At 34.5% G+C, this 21,092-nt stretch overlaps 1 protein-coding gene and 1 long non-coding RNA gene across 2 annotated transcripts; both read right to left on the bottom strand.

Annotated features, from left to right (window-relative positions):
• Nucleotides 1-7,932: 7,932 nt before the first annotated feature.
• LOC117100864 lies at nt 7,933-8,951 on the bottom strand. The gene is made up of 3 exons (XR_004444182.1): nt 8,912-8,951; nt 8,740-8,817; nt 7,933-8,174 (listed from the first exon to the last, which is right to left on the bottom strand). It is a non-coding gene; the product is annotated as an uncharacterized LOC117100864 (long non-coding RNA).
• Nucleotides 8,952-10,510: 1,559 nt separating this feature from the next.
• On the bottom strand, nt 10,511-12,316 carry LOC117100861. Its single transcript, XM_033240696.1, has 2 exons — nt 12,302-12,316; nt 10,511-12,175 (listed from the first exon to the last, which is right to left on the bottom strand). The coding sequence occupies exon 2, from the start codon at nt 11,711-11,713 to the stop codon at nt 10,511-10,513; it is 1,203 nt and encodes a 400-aa protein (XP_033096587.1). The 5' UTR covers nt 11,714-12,175; nt 12,302-12,316.
• Between the last annotated feature and the right edge of the window lie 8,776 nt (nt 12,317-21,092).

Below are 21,092 nucleotides of genomic sequence, written 5' to 3'. Positions count from 1 at the left end.
AAATTTGATTGAGATTCCAGATATGCACTATACTTCATCAACGAATTTGATAAGGCAACAACAGCATCATTTACATCCTTCCAAATCTCTTTCTGGAAATAGGCAGCCTGAAGCAGGTTGAATAAGGCTTTTCCATGGGAACGTAGTTCCTCCTCACTCAAAAACTCGGCAGTGATTTTGCGTTTCTTTAACTTTTCTGGAATACGAAATCCAGCAAACTGCATAAAAACATCTGGGACAGGGTATCCTCTGCTTTTTAAGGTTGCCTGATTCCTGTCAATATACCATAGGGCATCTCCAAGTGTGTTAATAAAAGGCCAACCACAATCCACAACAGCATCTTTAGACCAACCAAGTCCTTCCTTTGTTAGCCAATCTATTATGGCATTCTTAAGTTTTGATTTTGATGGGTGCTTCAACTCATGTCCCACAATTGCATGTGTTTACGTACATTTACGCTATTATTTTGTGGGTCCATAGCAATAATATCCATGGGTGGGGCTTAGCAGTGGTTGATTGTTTCCCCGAAGTCAGCTCACCATGGATATCACCATGTACAGTAAAATACAAATGTGAGGTCTCACCATGAAATCTGTCTCTTATACACATCTAGATGTGTATAAGAGACAGGTGTAAATAGACCGTACCAAACAATTTCAATAGACAAAAAGAAAGCAAACAAGCGTGTTCACAGCTATCCTGCTCCCAGTCGTACACGAAATGATACCGCGTTCCTACTTGAAAGAAACCCGTCAACACAAGCAAAAAGATGCGTTCTATTGTATGAGTGATACGGCTTTGCGTTCGCATGTACACGAATTAGGAACGCTTGTTGTCCGAACGATGTATATTATGGAATGTTGACCTAGGTCAAGCCCATGCACGGCGTTTCGATGGTGACTCACGAAATGACTTCGCGTTTCTATGTGAATACAACGCGTGAACACAAACACAACGGTAGGTACGTTCAATTGTGATGGAATGATTTCGCGTTTACATGTTCACAAGCTAGGAACACTTGTACGAATCGAAGCAATATTTTTTATAAATTTACGGCACGGCGAAACTCGTGAGGACGGTGAGCAAAACAAGACGTAGACCTAAGCCTGGCGCGGTATTCCCCGGCGTAGTAGGCTTAGCTTAGAATAGGTACTGTAGGCCTAGGAAGGCTAGTATTTTATAAAGTCTTCGGCTCAATATACAGGCGAAAATATAAATGAATGTCAACCAAGAATTTTTTTCGTTCATATATTTTAGGGATTTTGGGGCTATTTTTTGTCAGAAATGTGAAATAAAAAAAAAAAAAAAATGTTGGTCGGGTGAAAATCGAGGGTCGGGCGGGGACGCTAACCAAGTTTTTTTTTTTATTTGGCCTAACTAGAACTTTTTATGCCAGTCCCATTAGATTCGACTTAGTCGAACTCGACTGTATTTTATTTTGCAAATCCTTAAAAACTATGCACACATGAACAGCAAACTGATCTATCTATAAATCCAATTTTAACTGAATTTGGCACAAAAAGCTTTGTTTTTGTATGCTTTGTCGGGTTCAGATTTTGCTAATTTTCTTATTCCATTGTCCATTCGTGATGCTGTTTATCAAGATTAAATCTTTTGCAACAACTTGAGTTTTTTTTGTTACTTTTAAGGCTTCATTTGGATCCTAAAATACGAAAGCAAAATGTTATTAAACATAATATATTTTTTTTTGGAAATCTTTAAAAACTATGCACACATGAACAACAAATTGATCTATCTTTAAATCAAATTTAAACTGAATTTGGCACAAAAAGCTTTGTTTTTGTATGCTTTTTTGGGTTCAGATTTTGCTAATTTTCTTATTCCATTGTCCATTCGTGATTTGCAATGCTGTTTATCAAGGTTAAAACTTTTGCATCAACCTGAGTTTTTTTTTTTTTTTTACTTTTAAGGCTTCCTTTCAATCCTTTGTCAGGATTAATCCTTAGGAATCATCTGTGAAAGCAAACAAATTAAAAATACATTATAATGTGCAAGGCAAACATTGGCTTCTAAAATTTCAACAATATTTTTTTTTTTTAAATCAAGCAAGATATATCTTATTCTGAAGAAAAAAAATTTGGCTAATTTTAAGGAAACTTAGCCAATCAGAGCCTGTGGAAACTGTTGTAATCGAATGCAATTTGATTTTGTAATAATTGAGAGTAATTAAGTGTAGTTTTTTTTAAGGACCAGGGGGTCTCAGATGGGGGTTGGCGGATTCTAATGATATTGGGTATTTAGAGTAGTGTGATCAAACGATTCTACGAAGCTGTTTAAGGGACATGATGAATTTTTATTTTATTTTCCTAACCCTTACGTACGCCTTATGTAACCCGTACGTACGCCTTAATAAGATGTACGTACGCCTTACTAAGGCGTACGTACGCCTTAATAAGGCGTACGTACGGGTTACATAAGGCCAATCAGAAGACGACTAACAATGAAGTTTGGCTTAGCTGCAAGGCCCTCAGCCAATCACAAACTACCTTCTATTCCATTTGTCCAATGTAAGTAGTAAACAACACACGTCCACTTGCAAGTATGGCGTTGGACAGAGTTTATCAAATGATAAATCTGAGCCGGTTTCAGGCATATTTTTGTGATACATGTTGTGAGAACATAGAGTATTTTTGTGTCATTAAGCGTAAACAGCTTAAAGAAATTTAAGGATGTGCAACTTATTTACTACTCTCTACCAAGAACAATGGTTTACTACACAAATTGAATCAATTAAGTTGAGCCAAAGCAAATTTTGCTTCATTCTGCATCAGCTGAAATCAAGAATTAAGAAGTGCTTCCTGGCTGAAATCAAGAATTAAGAAGTGCTTCCTGGTCGAGGTCATGTTCTCCCATGTAACAATAATATATTAAGTATTTTTAATAGAGAAATAACCATTGAGAAATTAGTAAGATGTGTAACATTGAGTGGTGGAATTAGTTAAGGCAGCTATTGTAAATCAGGATGAAGCCTTGTTACTACTTGAGGGATATAAGTATCTGGTGGCAATTCAGGCCATATTATAGGCATGAATCAATTGAGAGTACTGTAGTCTTATCTGATTGGAACTGTATACTGTTTGATGAATGTTGTTATCTATTTGATATAACATCATACCATACACTGTGTTGAGAAATTCAGAGGGGCCTATACGCTGTAATACACTAAGAAACAAACAGCTGTATGTTGCCCGTTTAGTAATTATTAAAAGTCAGACGTTTAAAAGCATGATCAAACAATATAAAACTGCCTAAAGGGATAGCAATATGACTTGTCTGCATATAGGCCAGGCTCGAGAACAAGAACATAATTACCTTACTGAACATCTTTCAATATTTTTCCAGTTTTCGAAGGATTATGGTTATCGGTATCGTAAGTTGACGACGGCTTGAAACATTTTAGAAACTCATGTTATCATAGAAAGGACAGCAGTGTGAAGTGTTCGCAATGAAAATCAAAATAAAAGTGACTAGGCCTAGACCAAGAAAATATGCAGAGTTTATCTCCTGTTTAGCAGTATCAGCGGTGCCTACAAAAACTTTTGGCATCTTCGAAGATAAGCATTCATTTCATCCAGATAGGGTTTTGGAGAAGAAGTGTGAAGTTTTCTTCGCGATACACCGCTGTCAAATTGTAGCAATCATCAAGCGTAGTTTAATGTCAGTGTCAAATTAATAGCCTACGATCGGGATTGAGATGGGAATTTCCACATTAATAGAATATTCAATAATTATTTTAAGTACTTAATTAATACTGTACACTAATGGACCTTCGATTTATTGCCTACATTGCGGGGTGTGATGATTGAAATGTATGCCTAAAGTTAGCAACAATTAACAACAACTTACGACTGTGATGAGATCATGACCAGTGCTTGGTGCATGAATGAAGTACTATGCATGCGTGTAACAAAGAAAATAAAGTTAGCTGGAGCACGTGTACTTTGAGAGCAGTGCTCAGTAGGTTAAATCAAGGCATAGATTGCAAGTCTACGTAGATCGTTGGTAAATTATTCATCCAGGGAGGAAATCTAAAATGTTTTTGATACTCGGGGTTTTGCTTTTCTATTGTCCGTAGGCTATATGCTGATTTAATGGAATCATATGCAGCTAAATCTAAGGGCCCTACTGTATAATATATTGTACATCATATAAACAATTAATACCTACCATACGATCCTCGGATGATCCTTGCACTGTAAACTGTACAGTTAAATTATTTAATCATATTTATATTATTATATTATTATTACTTATTATTGTATGCATTATTCGAACATGTTCCGAAGTAACATTGAATGCAAATATTAAATGTAAAATTATTATAAATCTATGGAACATTATTATTTATTATTATTATTATTATTATTGTTATTGTTATTATTATTATTATTGATGTATATTATTTTATTATTGTTATTATTGCTACTACTATTACTGTTATTACATCAGTTATTATTATTATAATCATATTGAAAAACTGAGACAACATAATTCAGCATTCTTTATTACAAACAACCAATCGATTTAATTGCTTATAAAATTCATACATAACAATACACAAAAAAAAAAACATGAATGTAAATAATTTAATGAATTCCGATTTTATTGAATTACCACCATAGCTTAATAATTCAAAGTTACAAATAATACAAGATCAGATTGTAAATGTATTCCCAACTCGGTTTTAAATATATCTGTTACTTCAACCAGTACAATGAGTTGGTATCTCCTCGATGGTTGAACCAAGAGAACTGCTTTTGCGCTAGACTAGTTGGGTTTGCGTACAAAGGATGCCGCCAGCTCTAGACAGGCATGGGAAACTCATTCCAATGAGTTGCCATACGCTCGATTGTACACAAACACATGTATTGCTGCATTTTGTTGTTGGCGGTCGTACGTCTCTATCTTTGGCTGTCTGTCACGATCGAGAGATAGCATTCCAAACTACCGAATTTTCACACAGTTTATTACACACACACAAACACAATCTTGGTGGCTTGGCCATTCGTTCTTATGTGACTAATTGTGTAGAGTATAGTCTGTATTTCAGTCGCTGCAAAACATCTGATATTTTTTAGGTTGCCCGTCGGGACCTACCCTTTTAAATTTGAGTTGTTCGACGTAAATTTTTGGTTGCCGCGGGACGTCGGGCACCCGATTCTGCGAGCCCTGAAATGTTGGATAAGTTGTAACTGTGTTTGCCATATCATTGATGACAGCATACTTGGTGTCTTGCTTACAAATTGCAATGAAATGGCCCGGTTCCATTTGGATTGCAGATGATAATGTACACTGGTTACAGTACATTTCTGCTGTTTCTAGGAAAACAATAGCTGGCCGTTGCAAATTCTGGTGGTCTACAAGACCAAAATTTAAAACCAAAAAATCTGGCATATCACACTGACCTTCAACTGTTCTGGCAGTCTTGCACTTGCGACACACAAAGACTTGTTCTTCTCTCAATTTGTACCGAAATGACTGCTTCACAAGCTGTTCAACAGATGCATTAAAATTACAAGGGAATTTCTCAATTACGCTTTGAGAATAGTGTAGAACTGGTTTTGTAACACAATGAATATCTGTTACTTTATCACACGATCTGCATTTCTGGTTTCCAGAAAACTTTGCAACAAATGATATGCTGTTAGTATCGCTTAAACATTCAAATGCCTGTAAAAATTCGGCATTTTGAGTGCCCTTAGGGGCAAACCCATCTGGTATATTATGCACTAGCCAGTTCCACACAGGCTCTGGAATATCACATGATGACATCAGTATACGCCGCATTCTATAGAGGTGGGATAACAATGGATGAAAGAATACAACATTTTCTGTATAAGGGAAAATTCCCCAAAAGAAAAATTCTAACAAGCAGTCAATGCTACATGATGCACTTGGATGCACATGTTCTTTGAACCTAAGTGCATTGACGAAATGGCTCATGATTGATGATACAGTACATAATATCAACAGCAGGAATCTACGATTTTGGCAACCTCCTGTACTTCACAAATTTTATATCAACTACTAAAGAAAAACATGAAATTAGGACATGTAGACTATACAGTTTACATCCTATCCTGTACTAGTTTCACAAATTTTAAATCAACTACTAAAGAAAAACATGAAATCTGGACATGTAGACTATACACATTACATCCTATAAACTAAACCAACTAAAAGAATAAAATTGGAAAATCCTCAATGCTAATTTTTTTTAACATTTTAAATTTAAATATAGATTAAACACCGAGAATTATTTGAAAAGTGATAAGAACAAGTTTTTTATACAATTACTGTATATGTCCAAAAATGATATGGTGGAAAATATATCAAACACATCCAAATCAATACCTAAAAGACTATCCAAATTTTAGGTTGGTAATCTTCTGTATTACTACAATGTTAATGCCAATTTTAAATCAAAAACTAAAGAAAACATATTTAGACAGGTACACTTTACAGTTTAGAATATCTGTTGACTTAACCGACTACAAGAATAAAATTTGATATCACCATACTAATTTTGTTTTTCATAATTTAAGTACACAACAGCTAACTACTTCAATTGAAAGCATCAAGAAATATTTGAGTAGATCCATGGCCTAAGAAATTTTGAATTGGCAGGCTTCTAGCAAATGTCTATTTGGGCAAAGAAGTTTTAATATGTAGGCCAAGTATTTATTGTAAAATATAGATTATAATGTTTAAGATTGCCATTACAGTTCTTATTGATATGAAATGACAGACATGCCACATAAGTAGTCACATTGTCATACACAAACACATCCCAATCAGTACCTAACAGATTATCCAAATATTCTAGATTGTTATTTTTATATCAAAATTTAACAGACCCCCTACTACCTAGGTTCAGGACCACCCTGTCCACATCTGGGGTCACAAGACCAAGTACAAAGTGGTTGCAGACTCGTTGTCAAAGTTGCAATGCCAGACGAACTTCTTGTTTGACAGCACTACCTAATTGTACCTTGTGATACTCAATCCTGTATTTTAAGGTTGATAAATTCTTTATCATATCTTCTTGTGCATTTATTTTAAACCTTTCAAGAATGGTTTTGTCTAAAGCAGATATTTCAATAGCGTTTGATATTTGCTCTAACCTGTCAAGTTTTGTAATCATAATGGAATCCATGTCCAAACCATCAGCAAAAGTTATTCCGGTCACTTTCCTTGTAAACAAGTCAATTTTGGATATTGCAAGTAGTGAGTTACACTTCTTTACCTATATTTGAATGAACATTAAATTTTATTACCAGAACAATTTTTTAAATATCTTATATAGTATAGCTAAATTTCTACAATACATTGTTTTACTAATACAAAACAAGATTTAAAGTTGTGAACAATAGAGTAGCAGCACTGGATGGTAAAAGCATTTAAAGAATTTTCTTCCATATTCAGATTAGGCTCATTTTAATCACTGTATATTTTGTTATGTAGTTCATAAAGTTTAGGCATAACTACAAAATCATATTTAAACAAACTAGATTTCAACTAAATTGTCAAAATTTTAAAAACAATTTAAACTAACAGGTTTGGTTTTAAAATGAATATAAAAAGCTATTTACCTTACATAGTTGTCCTACTTTAATTCCAAACATTTCATCGACATTTCTCCCATCATCTGGCTGATCTTTTAAGTATCTTTTAAGTAAATTAAAGACAATACTGTTGTTGAAATGACCAGAATAATGTTTAGGGAAACATTGAGGAGGGTAGAATAAAAGTATTTTTGAGCTAAATAAATTTCTTTCAACAGAATAAAAATTTCACATCAAGCATAATGATGGTTCATGCGGGCTCTCACTTACACTGTGAATGCGAATAATGAGTTTTGTGTGCAAACAGCATGAAAATGTTGTTTTCGGAAAAAGTAATTTTAGAAGTGGATAGCAAGATAAAATATATTATTTATTTTTATTTTAAATTCACATTTTTGGAAGCACTGGTTTTGTGGAACAAGCCAATTTAAAGTGGGGAATCAACAAAACATACATATTGGTATAAACTAACATTTCATTTCTGAACTTACCACTGAATTTGTCTGTATAGCCTGGTCCTTAAGTTGACATACAGGAGGGATAGGAGACACTTTCGCTTTTTAGCTTTATGGACAGTATTCACTTCTTCTAAATATGTTGAATTGTTAATAGATTGTTTTAGTTGAAAAATAAAGTACAGATTGAAAATATAAAATGCAGCAAATTAATGCCATGAAGGTAATGAAAAAAAAATCGATATAGAAGGAAATATTGTACTGTACTGTACTGATTGTTTGAATAAAGGTGGTGGTTACGCCACGAAAGAGAAAAAAAAACCAGTTTTCAAGGCCTCTGTTGGTGGAACTTTTTTAACCTTTAGATATTTTTCAAGTTTCTGATTGAAAATTTTCTTCTTCCCATTCCATGTTCAAATGGAATTATTGCATGAGGATCACTTAAAATATTTAAAAAAAAATGCTTTATTAAAAAAAGGTTCCGAACATGGTGTCTCAGGAACTATTCACCTACTGGAGGTCTTGTAATATCAGCGAAATGCACGCTTTTCACATTGGATTGTTAGTTCCAACTTAACTTGTCTCATTATGCTCAGCAACTGAATCAGTTATTAAAATTATAAAGTTTTTTTTATATGCTAAACAACTCATAATATATGCATAGTAATACAATTTAAAAGAAAAAATATTAGATTTACCTTCAACATGTGCCCTTCTTTTTTTAGATTTTTTGGCCTTAGTGATTGTTCGGACGTTACTGCCACTGCTTGAATTTACTGAAATCATAAAACATCAGTTGGTTTTACATATGCTCAAACAACTGATAATGTACACATATTAAGGCAATGTTTAAAAAAAAATTAGATTTACCTTCCATCTGTGCCCTTCTTTTTTTAGATTTTTTTGTCTCACTGGTTGTTGGGACGTCACTGTCACTGCTTGATTCACTTTCTGAAAATATAGGTATTTGAATTTAATTTGATGTCACCATCAGAAGTGTAATCATTTACAATTATTCTGAGAAATTAAAAAATGCTTCAAAGTTCAGTGATTTGTCACAATCTTTACGTAACCGATTTTTGAAAAAACTGTTTACACCAGAAATCATCAATATAAAATTTATCACTAAAAAATAAAACAGAATAGAAAGACAAAAACTATTTCTAGAAATATTTTTTGAGAATTTTATGTCAAATTTCATGCAAGAACCCAAAGAAAAAGCAGTAACTACTGTCCTTAGGGTAATTGTGTAGGCCTACATGACATAAAATACCTTTATGAGCATTTTCTCTTGTTTGTAGAATTTCCTCTCCTTCATTCTCCTCTCCTGCTTTATCATACTATGTCTGCAAACCAAATAAACCGTGAAACTTTCTATGCTTCATTTAAATTATATCTCCATGTGTGGCAACATAATTCTATTTTAAATACAAGTGTGTATCCATAGTTAGTAATACAGTAAAAGTACAGAACAGAGCCTACTTGAGAGAGTACCACATTTATTAATCCATGTACTGCTTCATTTAAGGATATATAAAAGGTGACATTCAAATTATTCTTCATAAATATTCATTTCAGGGGCTATTAAAATTTTAATTTGACTCAAAAAAAAAAGAAGAATATTTTTGACATTTTCAAGATTATTTACAGCACTGGCATACTAAACAATAAAATTAATATACAACAATTGTTTTCTTTACCCATAAAATTACAGTAATGATTGGCATCTTACCATTTTCATTTATTTCACTGAGATTTTTTCTTTCACTTCTTTAACTCTTCTACTCTCTAAAGCTAATAACAATTTTGATATCTTGCCAGCTTCTATTGCTCCAGAATGAAGTCGGTACACATCCAAATGTATGGAAAGCTCATGGCCCAGGTATCATCAGAACGCTTTAATGAATGGATCCCAGTAAGTGAAGAACCAATAAGATCACTTTGAAAGGTTTATCTTAAAATTCTAATTAATCGATTTAATAAATAAATTTAATAAATAATAAATAATTAAATTAATTTGTAATTTGAACTTTTTCTTAAATGTATTTTGAGCCTTTTTATACCTGAATAAATAAATAAATACATAGAATATAGCTGTATTAAAACTCCTATTGAATGATCAGGTCATCTTGGGTCAAATCGACGGCTAAAGAATACATTGAATATTACTTTGTGTGTAACAGACATACATTTTCCCATCATTGCTAGGAATGTTTTTCATTTCTTGGTGGCATTTGAAGGGGCTTGACATCATCGTGTAATGCATCTCCAGAGCAATTAAATGTGGTTGATAATGTTAAAGCAGGATTTTCTGCAAACTTCTGGACCTGTTCTTGTACAGACTTTATGATGGCGTAGGCTTCTAAGTGGCTTAAATCAGTAGATTTGTTGACATAAAATCTGGACATCCAAGGTGAAGAGATTAATTTCCCGATCAGTCCAATGACCTGCAATTCAATTCTTCCATACTCACTGATGTAGGAACGTTCCATAGCTTGACATGTGGTTTTGCAGCTTAAATTTCCATTCAAAAGCTTTGTAAGCTTTGCTGTGGAGGTCCTTTTGCTGGTTTCCTGTTTGTTTTTCAATGTTTGATAAGGCTGTACTACAGGCGATTGATTCCAGAGGGTGGAGGTGACAATTCAACTCAGTCAGTTTTGTCTTCCATTTTTTCTCGAGTAACTGAATGGTGGCATGGTTTACAGCCGCACGGTCACTCATTGTTGATGTGATTTTACTTATCAATTGAGAATGAACTTCAGTAGGAGATTTATCATGTACTTGGCAGTACACTTTTGCCATATTGGTAATGCTTTCGTCTATCTGCACTTGATAATCTACAGGGGTCCCACCTGCTAATTCATCAAAGGCAATGACATTGCTGTCATCTTTTGAACTGACATACACGCCATTAACGTGAATGCCTTCCCGTGTGGTGGCATCGATTCCTAGCGACAGCTGTTCAGATTCCAGCATGAACTTTGCTGATTGATAATCAGATATAGCGCCAAGTTCTCTCGCCATGTTTTCTACTGAACTGTGTTTTGGTGGATTACTCACACTGTATCCGAATGTACATCCAGATTTTATCACAAGATCTTCTACATTCTTTGTCGGTACACCTAAATCTATCATGTTGAATACCAGCTCTCTTGTTTCAAAATTGAAGGAACTGCCATGTTTGCAATCCCAAACAGTTTCCTGTCCCTGCATTGCTGTCTCTGATAACTTTTCTTGCAACAGCATGATGTTGTTCTCTTGTTCGCAAAGCTTTTGATCTTTTTCATGTAACTGTTTTTTTAATTCCTCATTTTCCTTTAGGAGTTTATCATACATGTCCTGGCTTGCAACATTTTGCGCCTTCTTTTTATAGTAATTCAATAGTCTTCTGAGACTTTTTTCTCTCTGAATCACTGTCTGCCTCATTTCTCTCCCTTTAACTTTTTCTTTTTCTTTCTCCAACCTTGATTTCAGTCTTTTTATTTCTTGCTGCAAGTATTTGTTTTTTACTTGTTTTGCACTAGCAAATGTCTTTTTGGGTTTAGTTTTTTGCAACCTTTCAATTAGGTCTTTGTTTCTTTGTCTCAGTTTGTCGTTCCTGCTTTGTAATTCTAATTTCCTTGGTGTTAACTTAACACTCCGTCGCTTTAGCGACCGCATGCCAACTGACATTGGTAATTGAGGTATGGGGCCTCGAACTGGTGTTGAAATATCTATTGGCAGTTGTGGTTGTGCGGTGGAGTTGAAGGTGGTTCTGGCTGTAGGCTTGCACTTGATGTACTTCCACCAGCATCAGTTTCGCATTGTTTGAATTGGCGAAATCTCTCTTCACACATCAGTCAGCTTCTTAGCATTTTCTTCTCTGTGAAAGTTCTTCCAATATTTGTTGATTGATTGATTAATCAATAATTGTATGTGGTTTACAGACACAATGATGTTATATTTAGTTTATAACATTTGCGAAACAGCAGTTTTGGATTTGTTGTGGTCTAGGTACAGCCATAGCACATGCCCGTTTTTCAGATCAGTTAGCTCTTCAGGGGTGGTACCAAATGTCTCTTGAAAAAAAAGAAAACATTGTCCTGACTTTTCTGTGGATGGTGGGCGCTTCTTTCAACGTGATCCTGACATTATCTGTAAAAATAATAAATTTTAACGTTAATTTTTAAATATTTTTTCAAAAAAAAAAAAGCATGAATGTCACATATAGAAATATGAATTTCAAAATGAAATATGATTATTACTAAAAAATGATCTTACCAGTCAAAAGTTAATGCTACTGTATTGTTTCTTTGAAATCTGTATAATTAGTATACAAAAAATGTTAGCTGAAAGAAAAAAAAAAATTATTAGGTACTGTTTATTAATTTGATCTAATAATTTTTACTAAATAATAGACTCTATAAATGCATTTTTTTACTAATTTATTATTAATACAGGGGTATGATTATTTTAAATCGTTTAAAAACTATTACTATAGGCCTATGCAACACCACGATGTTTATGCTCTATATTCCTATCAACAACACATCATCCAATCAAATTTCAAATTCTATGTCACGTGATCTATACAGACCAATTATAGCCCAGAATTACCTAGTAAGACGCCATATGCAATTTCGTGACGGTAATTCTCAATTTTAGTCGGGTATATTAATCGCAAAATATCATTCTAATAAATCGAAATCTTTAAAAATTGTCTATAATATAATACTAATCAATGATTATATTTGACATATTCATCAGTAATACTGACTTTATGTGTAAATTTAATAACAAATATGACGTTTGAATTATCTTCCAATATACAGAATTACGTACGAGTTCTTTCGATCAGCGGACATTTTTATGCATCGGACTCGGGAGTCGTACGATTTGAGAAAATAAAAAAAAATGTTGAGACGCCATAGATCTAATTCATACTTGGCACATATATTAAATATATAATTCTTAAAATTACAGGATGGTTTTTAAAATTTACAGTACTTACATAATATGTGTAAATGACGCTTTATTTCGAAAGAAAAACTTCGCGACCGATCAATGAAAAAATATTTTTCGAAAGCACAAATAAACTTTGACCTGTTTACTTTGTAAATAAGTTCAAAGGTTAGCGAATGCAACCAATAAACGATTTAATCCGATTTTTTCTAATATGGATGCTTGATGCAGAACTAAAACAGTCAGCATCGGTACCTACAGTAGTGACTGATAAAGTTTTCTCTATTGTTGAAAAAACAAAACCAAGCTTCGAGCTAGCATGACAACAAAAACTTAAACTCCGTATTGTTAACTCTCAGCAAACTTGAAAATAAATCATTGGCCGAGGCACGTTTTATCTACCACCATACAGCGCATGCGTGACATGCAGTATGCAGAGCAGTGGTTGTAGTTATTGTGATAACTATTCTACTTATTGCGCATGCTTGTCACTAAGCAGATTTTAAAGAACGAAAGAAAATTTGTTATTGTCAAACCATGGAGGTATGTCAAACAATGAAGAATATTAGTAGATGATAAATAAGTTTGACTTAAACCGCCAACTTTGGTTCTGTGGTTTGACCAGTCAAGTTCAAAACAGTGGCAAATCTGCCAAGAAGTTGTCTGTGTTGTTTTCGCGCAAAATAATTCAGAGTCCACCAATTCAAAGTGGTCCGCAGGGTTCTACAATAATTTTGGAAGAACAAACTTCAGACTCATTATTCCACTACATTTCTTGCCTTACAAATTTGTGTTAAACATCTTATATATTCAATACCAGCCTTATCAATCATGAAATAGCTTTGATGTATTTTTGTGGCAAACTATCTTCAATTTAAACAGATTCAAGGGGAATCAGCCACCCCTCCTCATTGTTTAATGAGATGTTATACGTAATTTAGGTATGTTAGTGATAAGCAGGTAAATAAATCCAGTACTTACAGAGATGGTTGTTAATTCAGTGGACTTTAGCTGTGTTTGGTCCTTGTATATCTCAACTTGAACATTTGTTAGTGTTACACTGTGCCCTTTGTGTTCTGGCATAATCATTGTTGATGTGTCATTCCACAGCTTGCATCGTATTCTCTTAGCTGTAGGCTCATCTGTAAGTTTAGCATGACAACAAAAACTTAAAGTGCTTTAATGACACACAAGCTGGACATGTTGAACAGAGATTATAAGTGCCATTTGAATAAATATTGACGTTATGACTCCAATGAGATCCAGCGAAACAAGCAACATACCGTGCCCTTCATGGTGAAGTCTGTAAGCCTACTGATTAAAATGTAACTTAAATATTTTTTCTTGGTTGTGAGGTAAATAAACAGTACACTTGAAATTAAGTAACTCTTGTTTTGTTAGAAGCAACTGTACAGGAATTAGAATATAATTGCCATCTTAATTTTTTGTCACCAATGAATAGCGTCCCTATTTTTGATATTCGAATGTTGGCAGGTATGTAAATATACAGCATTTGATGGACGGACCTGTATGGGGGTGTAGGTGTACGTAAACACATTAGAAACCATTACTGGACTACAAATCCCTCTAAACTACGTTTACGTACAAAAGAACGTACACACCCGCAGGGTTCTGGTTCTTAATAATAAAATCGGATTTGTTGTATTTATTTATTGACAATTCAATTAACGCCAGTCGTTAAAATGAGCGATGACGAAATAAAAAAAGTGTGTTGAAGTCAGCAACTTATTTGACACAGCGAAGCTAGATTTTCGCGAAGTGCATGTAAACAACACAGTTGATCGATCTAAAAATTACATAAACAGACAGAACGGTCCATAAAGTATACAGACGTTTTAATGAGAATTAAAACATATTTTGTTAAAAGGGAGAATGCTGGCAATTAAAATAATTTGTTTTTTATTGAAGGTAAATTTAGCTAGGTAGTGGAAATTGACACCTGATCTACAGTACTGTAGTTTACGAATTTGTCAGTTTTTTTATTAATGAATACCCCTTGGTACTAGAGGCTCGTAAAATACAGTAGACGTTTTAACAAGCCTTTTCACCGTGTGACGTCGACTGCCTTGGAGCTGGCTGGCTGTTTATCTGGCTCTAACTTGGCATCGAACGCAACTAGGGAAAAACGTATCATATTTCAAGATTTAGATAAGTGACTTAACTTCGACTTGAACCAGGCTATAATGTCTAGAGTAAGACAGTAAGGCATTGCTTTAGAAAAGAAATAGCACTCTTTTGGTGTATTCTCGTACATCATTTGCAGGGCCCATTATCTAAGCAAATCACATTAAAGCCTGGGTGTTCAGTAATGCACTGAATATGGCCTCTTATTTCTTCATCTGCTTCTTTTTTAATCAGGATTTGTCCAAATTTCAGGCAACACACACACTCCTCATATCATCACATTTTTCACATATGCAGCTATAATAAAGTATACTTATTATGTTAAAACTACGGTTTAAAATTAACCTTGCCACAGTGTACACACCAGCCTAATTATTATTATTATTTTTCAAATTACCAACTGAATTTAAAAAAACTTACATTCAGTGGAAACATTATTATTATTATTGGAAACGGTACTACTTGAATCAAACAACTTTCAAAGTAGTTTGATCAATCCTAATAAACCCTTATCACTGGAATTGGTATATAGACCAACAGGACCCATAGTGGTCATTTAGGACCTGTAAACAAATCCATCCATAATATCAACTTGACAACCCATGGGACATAGTAGGCACTTAACTAAATTCCAACCCTTGTTGATTGTATATAACTTCACTTCTGGTGTGATAACTCTATTGAATAAAGTACAGTATAACCCAAGCAGTCTCAAGTATTATAATTATATACAGTCTAAATATATAGTGGAAGATATTTCAATTTTGAAATGCTAAAAATAACCCGAAACGTGCTCTAAATTGAAGTAATTTTAAGCTTTTAAAAATGTTGATGTACGCGTACACGTAAAATTTATTGTACAAGTGTGCACAATAATGGCATAGGAAGTTGACCATATGAACTCGTGTCAAATCAAAATTTTCTGAAAATTGGGACAGGTCACCTCTTGGATTTTGCTGATTTTTTTTTTTTTTTTTAAGATTTAACTATCTATATAACACATGCAAAAAAAGAAAATTCCAAGTCGTTTTGGAGATGTTTGTGGAGAAACCTTTTACTCATCGCATTTAATACAATTTTGGGAAGGCTCTAAAAATATACAAAAATTGTCATCATTCTGGGTGACCTATGACCTTGATGGCATTTACCCACCAACATAAAACTTTATCATTTGCTAATGCTAGTCTAAACTAATGTTGGTGTCTCTTCCCCTTCATGGTTAGGTAGAATTTAAAATCTGGCATTTTACCCGTTTTTATAGAGTTTGTAATGCGCATGTACTGAGATAGGCTATAACATGGTGATGTTTCTCCAACTTTAGGGATCTCGCCTATTTGAAGCAGAATAGCTCTGAGCGTTTTAAGACCATTTCCATCAAAATCAGCCAAAAAATAAGTTGGTGCCGCCTAAAAAACTGATTTTGGGGGATTGGGGAGTATCCCAGTTTTTGTAACATTTTTATTCTGTACACTATTAAGTTAATTTTGGTGTTGATTTATATATTTGTTGAGTTATAAATTCTAGATTCAAATGAGAGTCATTTGTGTATAGTGTTGTGGAAAAATTCAGTAAAGTATTTCAAGTCCATGAATTTCCGTATATTCATGTTATCTCCTAGTAGGGTAAAAACTATTTTAAAAAACATAGAAAATAAATCATTTCAAATATAAGTTGTACACTAAAGTGAATAGAAGCTCTTTTATTGGATTCCTAGCCCTTAAAAACATATAAATCAACACCCAAATCAACTTAATAGTGTACAGAATAAAAATGTTACAAAAACTGAGATACTCCCCCAATCCCCCAAAATAAGTTTTTTAGTCGGCACCAACTTATTTTTTGGCTGATTTTGATGGAAATGTTTTCAAAATGTTCAGAGCTATATCCTGCCTCAAAAAGGACTTGTTCTTGTACAGACTTTCTTCTTACTGGCTTAAATCAGTAGATTTGTCGACATAAAACCTGGTCATTCAAGGCAAAGAGATTAATTTCCCGATCAGTCCAAGGACCTGCAATTGAATTCTACCATACTCACTGATGTAGGAATGTTCCATGGCTTGACATGTGGTTTTGCAACTTAAATTTCCCTTCAAAAGCTTTGTGATAAACTTTTCCTAGTGAATAACTTCTGGGCAATATGGAATAGAATGGGAAGCCTATTGCCACGGTACCTTGGAATAAAACCCTTGTGGTAGCCTTCTTCTTTCAGAGCATTTTTAAAACCTCTGGGATCACCTTTCCCATTTGAGTACCTGATCTTGCTAATGTTGTATACGAGGCTTTGACCGATACAACCATGGCTGTAGAGGTCCTTTTGCAGGTTTCCTGTTTGTTTTTCAATATTTGATAGGCTGTACTACAGTCTTTGGCGATCGATTCCAGAGGGTGGAGGTGACAATTCAACTCAGTCAGTTTTGTCTTCCATTTTTTCTCGAGAAACTTAATGGTGGCATGGTTTACAGCCGCACAGTCACTCATTGTTGATGTGATTTTACTGATCAATTGAGAAAGGAGTTCAGAAGGAGATTTTTCATGTACTTGGCAGTACACTTTAGCCATGTTGGGCTTTCGTCTATCTGCACTTAATAGTCTACATGGGTCCCGCCTGCTAATTCATCAAAGGCAATGACCTTGCTGTCATCTTTCGAACTGACATACACGCCATTAACGTGAATGCCTTCCCGTGTAGTGGCATCGATTCCTAGCAACAGCTGTTCATATGTATCTGGTGATCGTTGTTGGAAATTCCTCCACAGGAACCTGTGCACGTGCATATCACTGACTGGGATCCTTACTCGAGTCGAAAATCTGTCCAGATTTCCCCATTTCTTTTATTTTATAAATGATTTTCAACTGGCTAAATAATTATCTTTAATATTAGGCCTATTAGGACAACATATTAAAATCAATCTATACCTTCAGGACAACCGTGGTCTGAGTTTTCATCTTTCTTTTGGTTCGCATACTGTTCTTCTAAATCGGGTGGTAGGCATTCATTCCTGTCTTCACGGTATTTTTTTGTTGACCCAGCCATCCAATGTTTGGCAAGATTTTGCAACAGCTTTTCGCTTTTTAATTTCCTGCTCCTTTCTCCCCATTTTTTAACATGTGCGTGCTCCAGCATTGAGTATACTCGTCTCAGGGTATTTCTGAGAGCTCTAGGAACGATTATACTTGTCCAAACCGGGGTGTCATTCTAGCAATTTGACTTTATTGCTATACACTGACATACCGGCTGGTAGTTAGGGGAAGATACACCTAGACGATAACGTGCATATAACGTGTGTATGTTTGTTGTGTTAGCAGTACAAAAGATTGCGTGTGTGGAGTCAGCGATCTAGTATTCTTATTCTGGGAACAAGGTCACTTTTTTTTTGTTATAATTAGTGGACGTTTTTCGATGTCCAGTAGTTTCCCATTCTGCTTTGATGGTTTATATACCTCCGCAGCAGTTCCATATACCGGATCATTTATCTCGCATGAAGATGACCTTACAAACTTCTTAACATCCTTTAGGCATGGAACCTTGACGCTTTCTCTCAGTTTAAACGCCTCACATGTCCATTGTTGCAGAAACTTTTCTATGATTGATTTTAAGCTTCCCTGGTTAACTCATGCAAGTAGCCGAGAGCATCTAGTCTTTGATAGCAGTTTGTTAAATCGTCAGCAAAACTCTCAAGTTTTGATGCATCCACTTTTGGTCATGATATCATTTTCTGGATCCATGCTTGGACAATTACAGCACTATTCCCAAACCGTTGCTTGAATGTTGTTCATTAGCTTTATTAGTTACAGTAGATCCTGAATCAGACACATTACCTTTGATACCATTATTTACAGCATCATCATCTTTACCCTTTATGGTTTCAACATCAATTATAGACTCATTAACTGACCTTCAATTACAGAATCACTAGGATTTACATTAGCAGTAGCTGCAATATCAACAGCCAGAACAGGGCTTCTTTCTGACGTTTGGTTAACTGGAGTCTTACCGACTTCACCTAATGGTAACCGAATTGTTCCAGCCAGTCTAACTAAGCGTGTACTAAATTTAGCTCATGAAGGACACTAAGGTGTGGTCCGTACAAAGTCGCGTTTTAGAAGTAAAGTATGGTGGCCAAATATGTCTAAAGAAGTTGAAAATTTCATTAAGTCATGTAATTCATGTCAGTTAGTATCAGGGCGTCCTAGACCCGAACCTTTAAAACCTACAGAGTTGCCAGGGGGTCCTTGGTTTGATTTAGCCGTTGACTTGCTTGAAATAACCCCTACTGAAAAATTGCTAGTAATAATTTATTATTACTCTCGTTGGCCAGAGGTTATTCTTTTGCGCAAAACTGATGCTGTTCATGTAATTAAAGCTTTAGAGGGTGTACTTAATACACATGGTTTACCTTATAGTATTATAACTGACAATGGTTCTCTTTTTTCTTACAAGGAATGTGAAGAGTTTTTAGATTATCTGGCAATAACTCATATAAAGGGTATTCCCCTATGGCCTCAGTCAAATGGTAGCGTTGAAGCGTGAACTTCGAAATAAATTGCCTCAAATTAAATTTGGTTCTAAACTTTTTGAGTCCGATTGGGAGGAAATGGTGCGCGTTCGTGCTATGCGTTGTAAAATGCGACAAAAGCAATATGCAGATATAAAGCGTGGAGCTAAGTTATCTGATGTACAAGGGTGATGAGGTATTACTTAAATTGAAACAAAAGCCAAACAAATTGTGTTCAAATTTTGAGAAGGAACCATATAATGTTATTAGTAGAGAAGGTAGTGCTATTGTTTTGCAGAATACTGAGTCTGGTGTGACGAAAATGAGAAATGTTTCTCAAGTAAAAAAATTGATCAAAGCAGATTCTAATAGTAATAATAATGGTCAATGTGTTAAATCCACCAGTGGTTTTGATGATAATCAATGTGAAGTTGTAAATGATTCTATTGATACTGATGTTTATGAAAATGTTTATGAAAATGTAAATGAATCTTTAAAAGATGGTGACAATGTTATAACTAATCCTGTTGTTGATCAACCAGTTAGTACTGATGTAAATCCTGTTCCATTAAGGCGTTCCTCAAGTACAGTTTGTTCGTATTTCTGGAATATTTCCGGAGCACTATTTATTCCAAATGACAGTTTCAACCAACGGTAGCTTCCTATTGGTGTATTGAACGTTGTCACCAGGCTTGACTCATAGTCAAGTTTTATTTGTAAGAAGCCTGACTTTGCATCTTACAGAGAAGACTTTTAAACCAGCCATTGATCCCACTACCTCTTCAACTGTAGGGATCGGGTAACAGCTAGCAGTTAAATGCACTGCTCTCACCCCTTTCTACCGATGAAACACATGTTTTGATGCGGCACAAACCTAGACTCTATTCTATTTCAATGTTGATTAATCGCGAAGTTTATATGGCAATTTTTATGAATTTTTGTTAGGCCTAATTATATTATATTATTATATTATAAAACTGTCTAGGACGACAGACAGATATCGGTCTACAGTAGGCCTACATTCGATCATGAACTTAGATAGGGTACACTTTCTTCAGTGTTAACGAAATACACAAAAAAAAATATTGAACTTCATATAACGTACCTTTATCTGATATAAATGTGAGCAGTTGTCCTAGGCCTATATGTTATCTATTTTAATATTGATTAATCTGCAACTTTGGTGGAACAGTATATCCATTGTATGTGACAAGAAACGTTTCAAAAAAAGCAAAAACAATCTACAGCTAGCAGTTAAATGCACTGCTCTCACCCCTTTCTACCGATGAAACACATGTTTTGATGCGGCGCAAACCTAGACTCTATACAATACAATACAAATCTTTCTTTATTCTGAATGGCTCTTTCAATACAATAAAGTACTGGTCTCCCAAGAGGTCCAGATTTATAGGAACATTACAAGAAAATAAAAGAAAGGTAAAAATTTAAAGTAAAAACTATGTACAATA

Source organism: Anneissia japonica, unplaced genomic scaffold (genome assembly GCF_011630105.1).
Source record: "Anneissia japonica isolate Jap-2015-1 unplaced genomic scaffold, ASM1163010v1 scaffold3372_len255902_cov201, whole genome shotgun sequence".
Lineage (NCBI taxonomy): Eukaryota > Metazoa > Echinodermata > Crinoidea > Comatulida > Comatulidae > Anneissia > Anneissia japonica.
The sequence above is the reverse complement of the archived record's forward strand: the minus strand, read 5'-3'. Positions and strand labels throughout refer to the sequence as shown.

What these genes read in the sequence shown, in the direction of transcription:
- LOC117100861 (XM_033240696.1), bottom strand. Translation starts at nt 11,713, where the DNA reads ATGTCAGTTGGCATGCGGTCGCTAAAGCGACGGAGTGTTAAGTTAACA.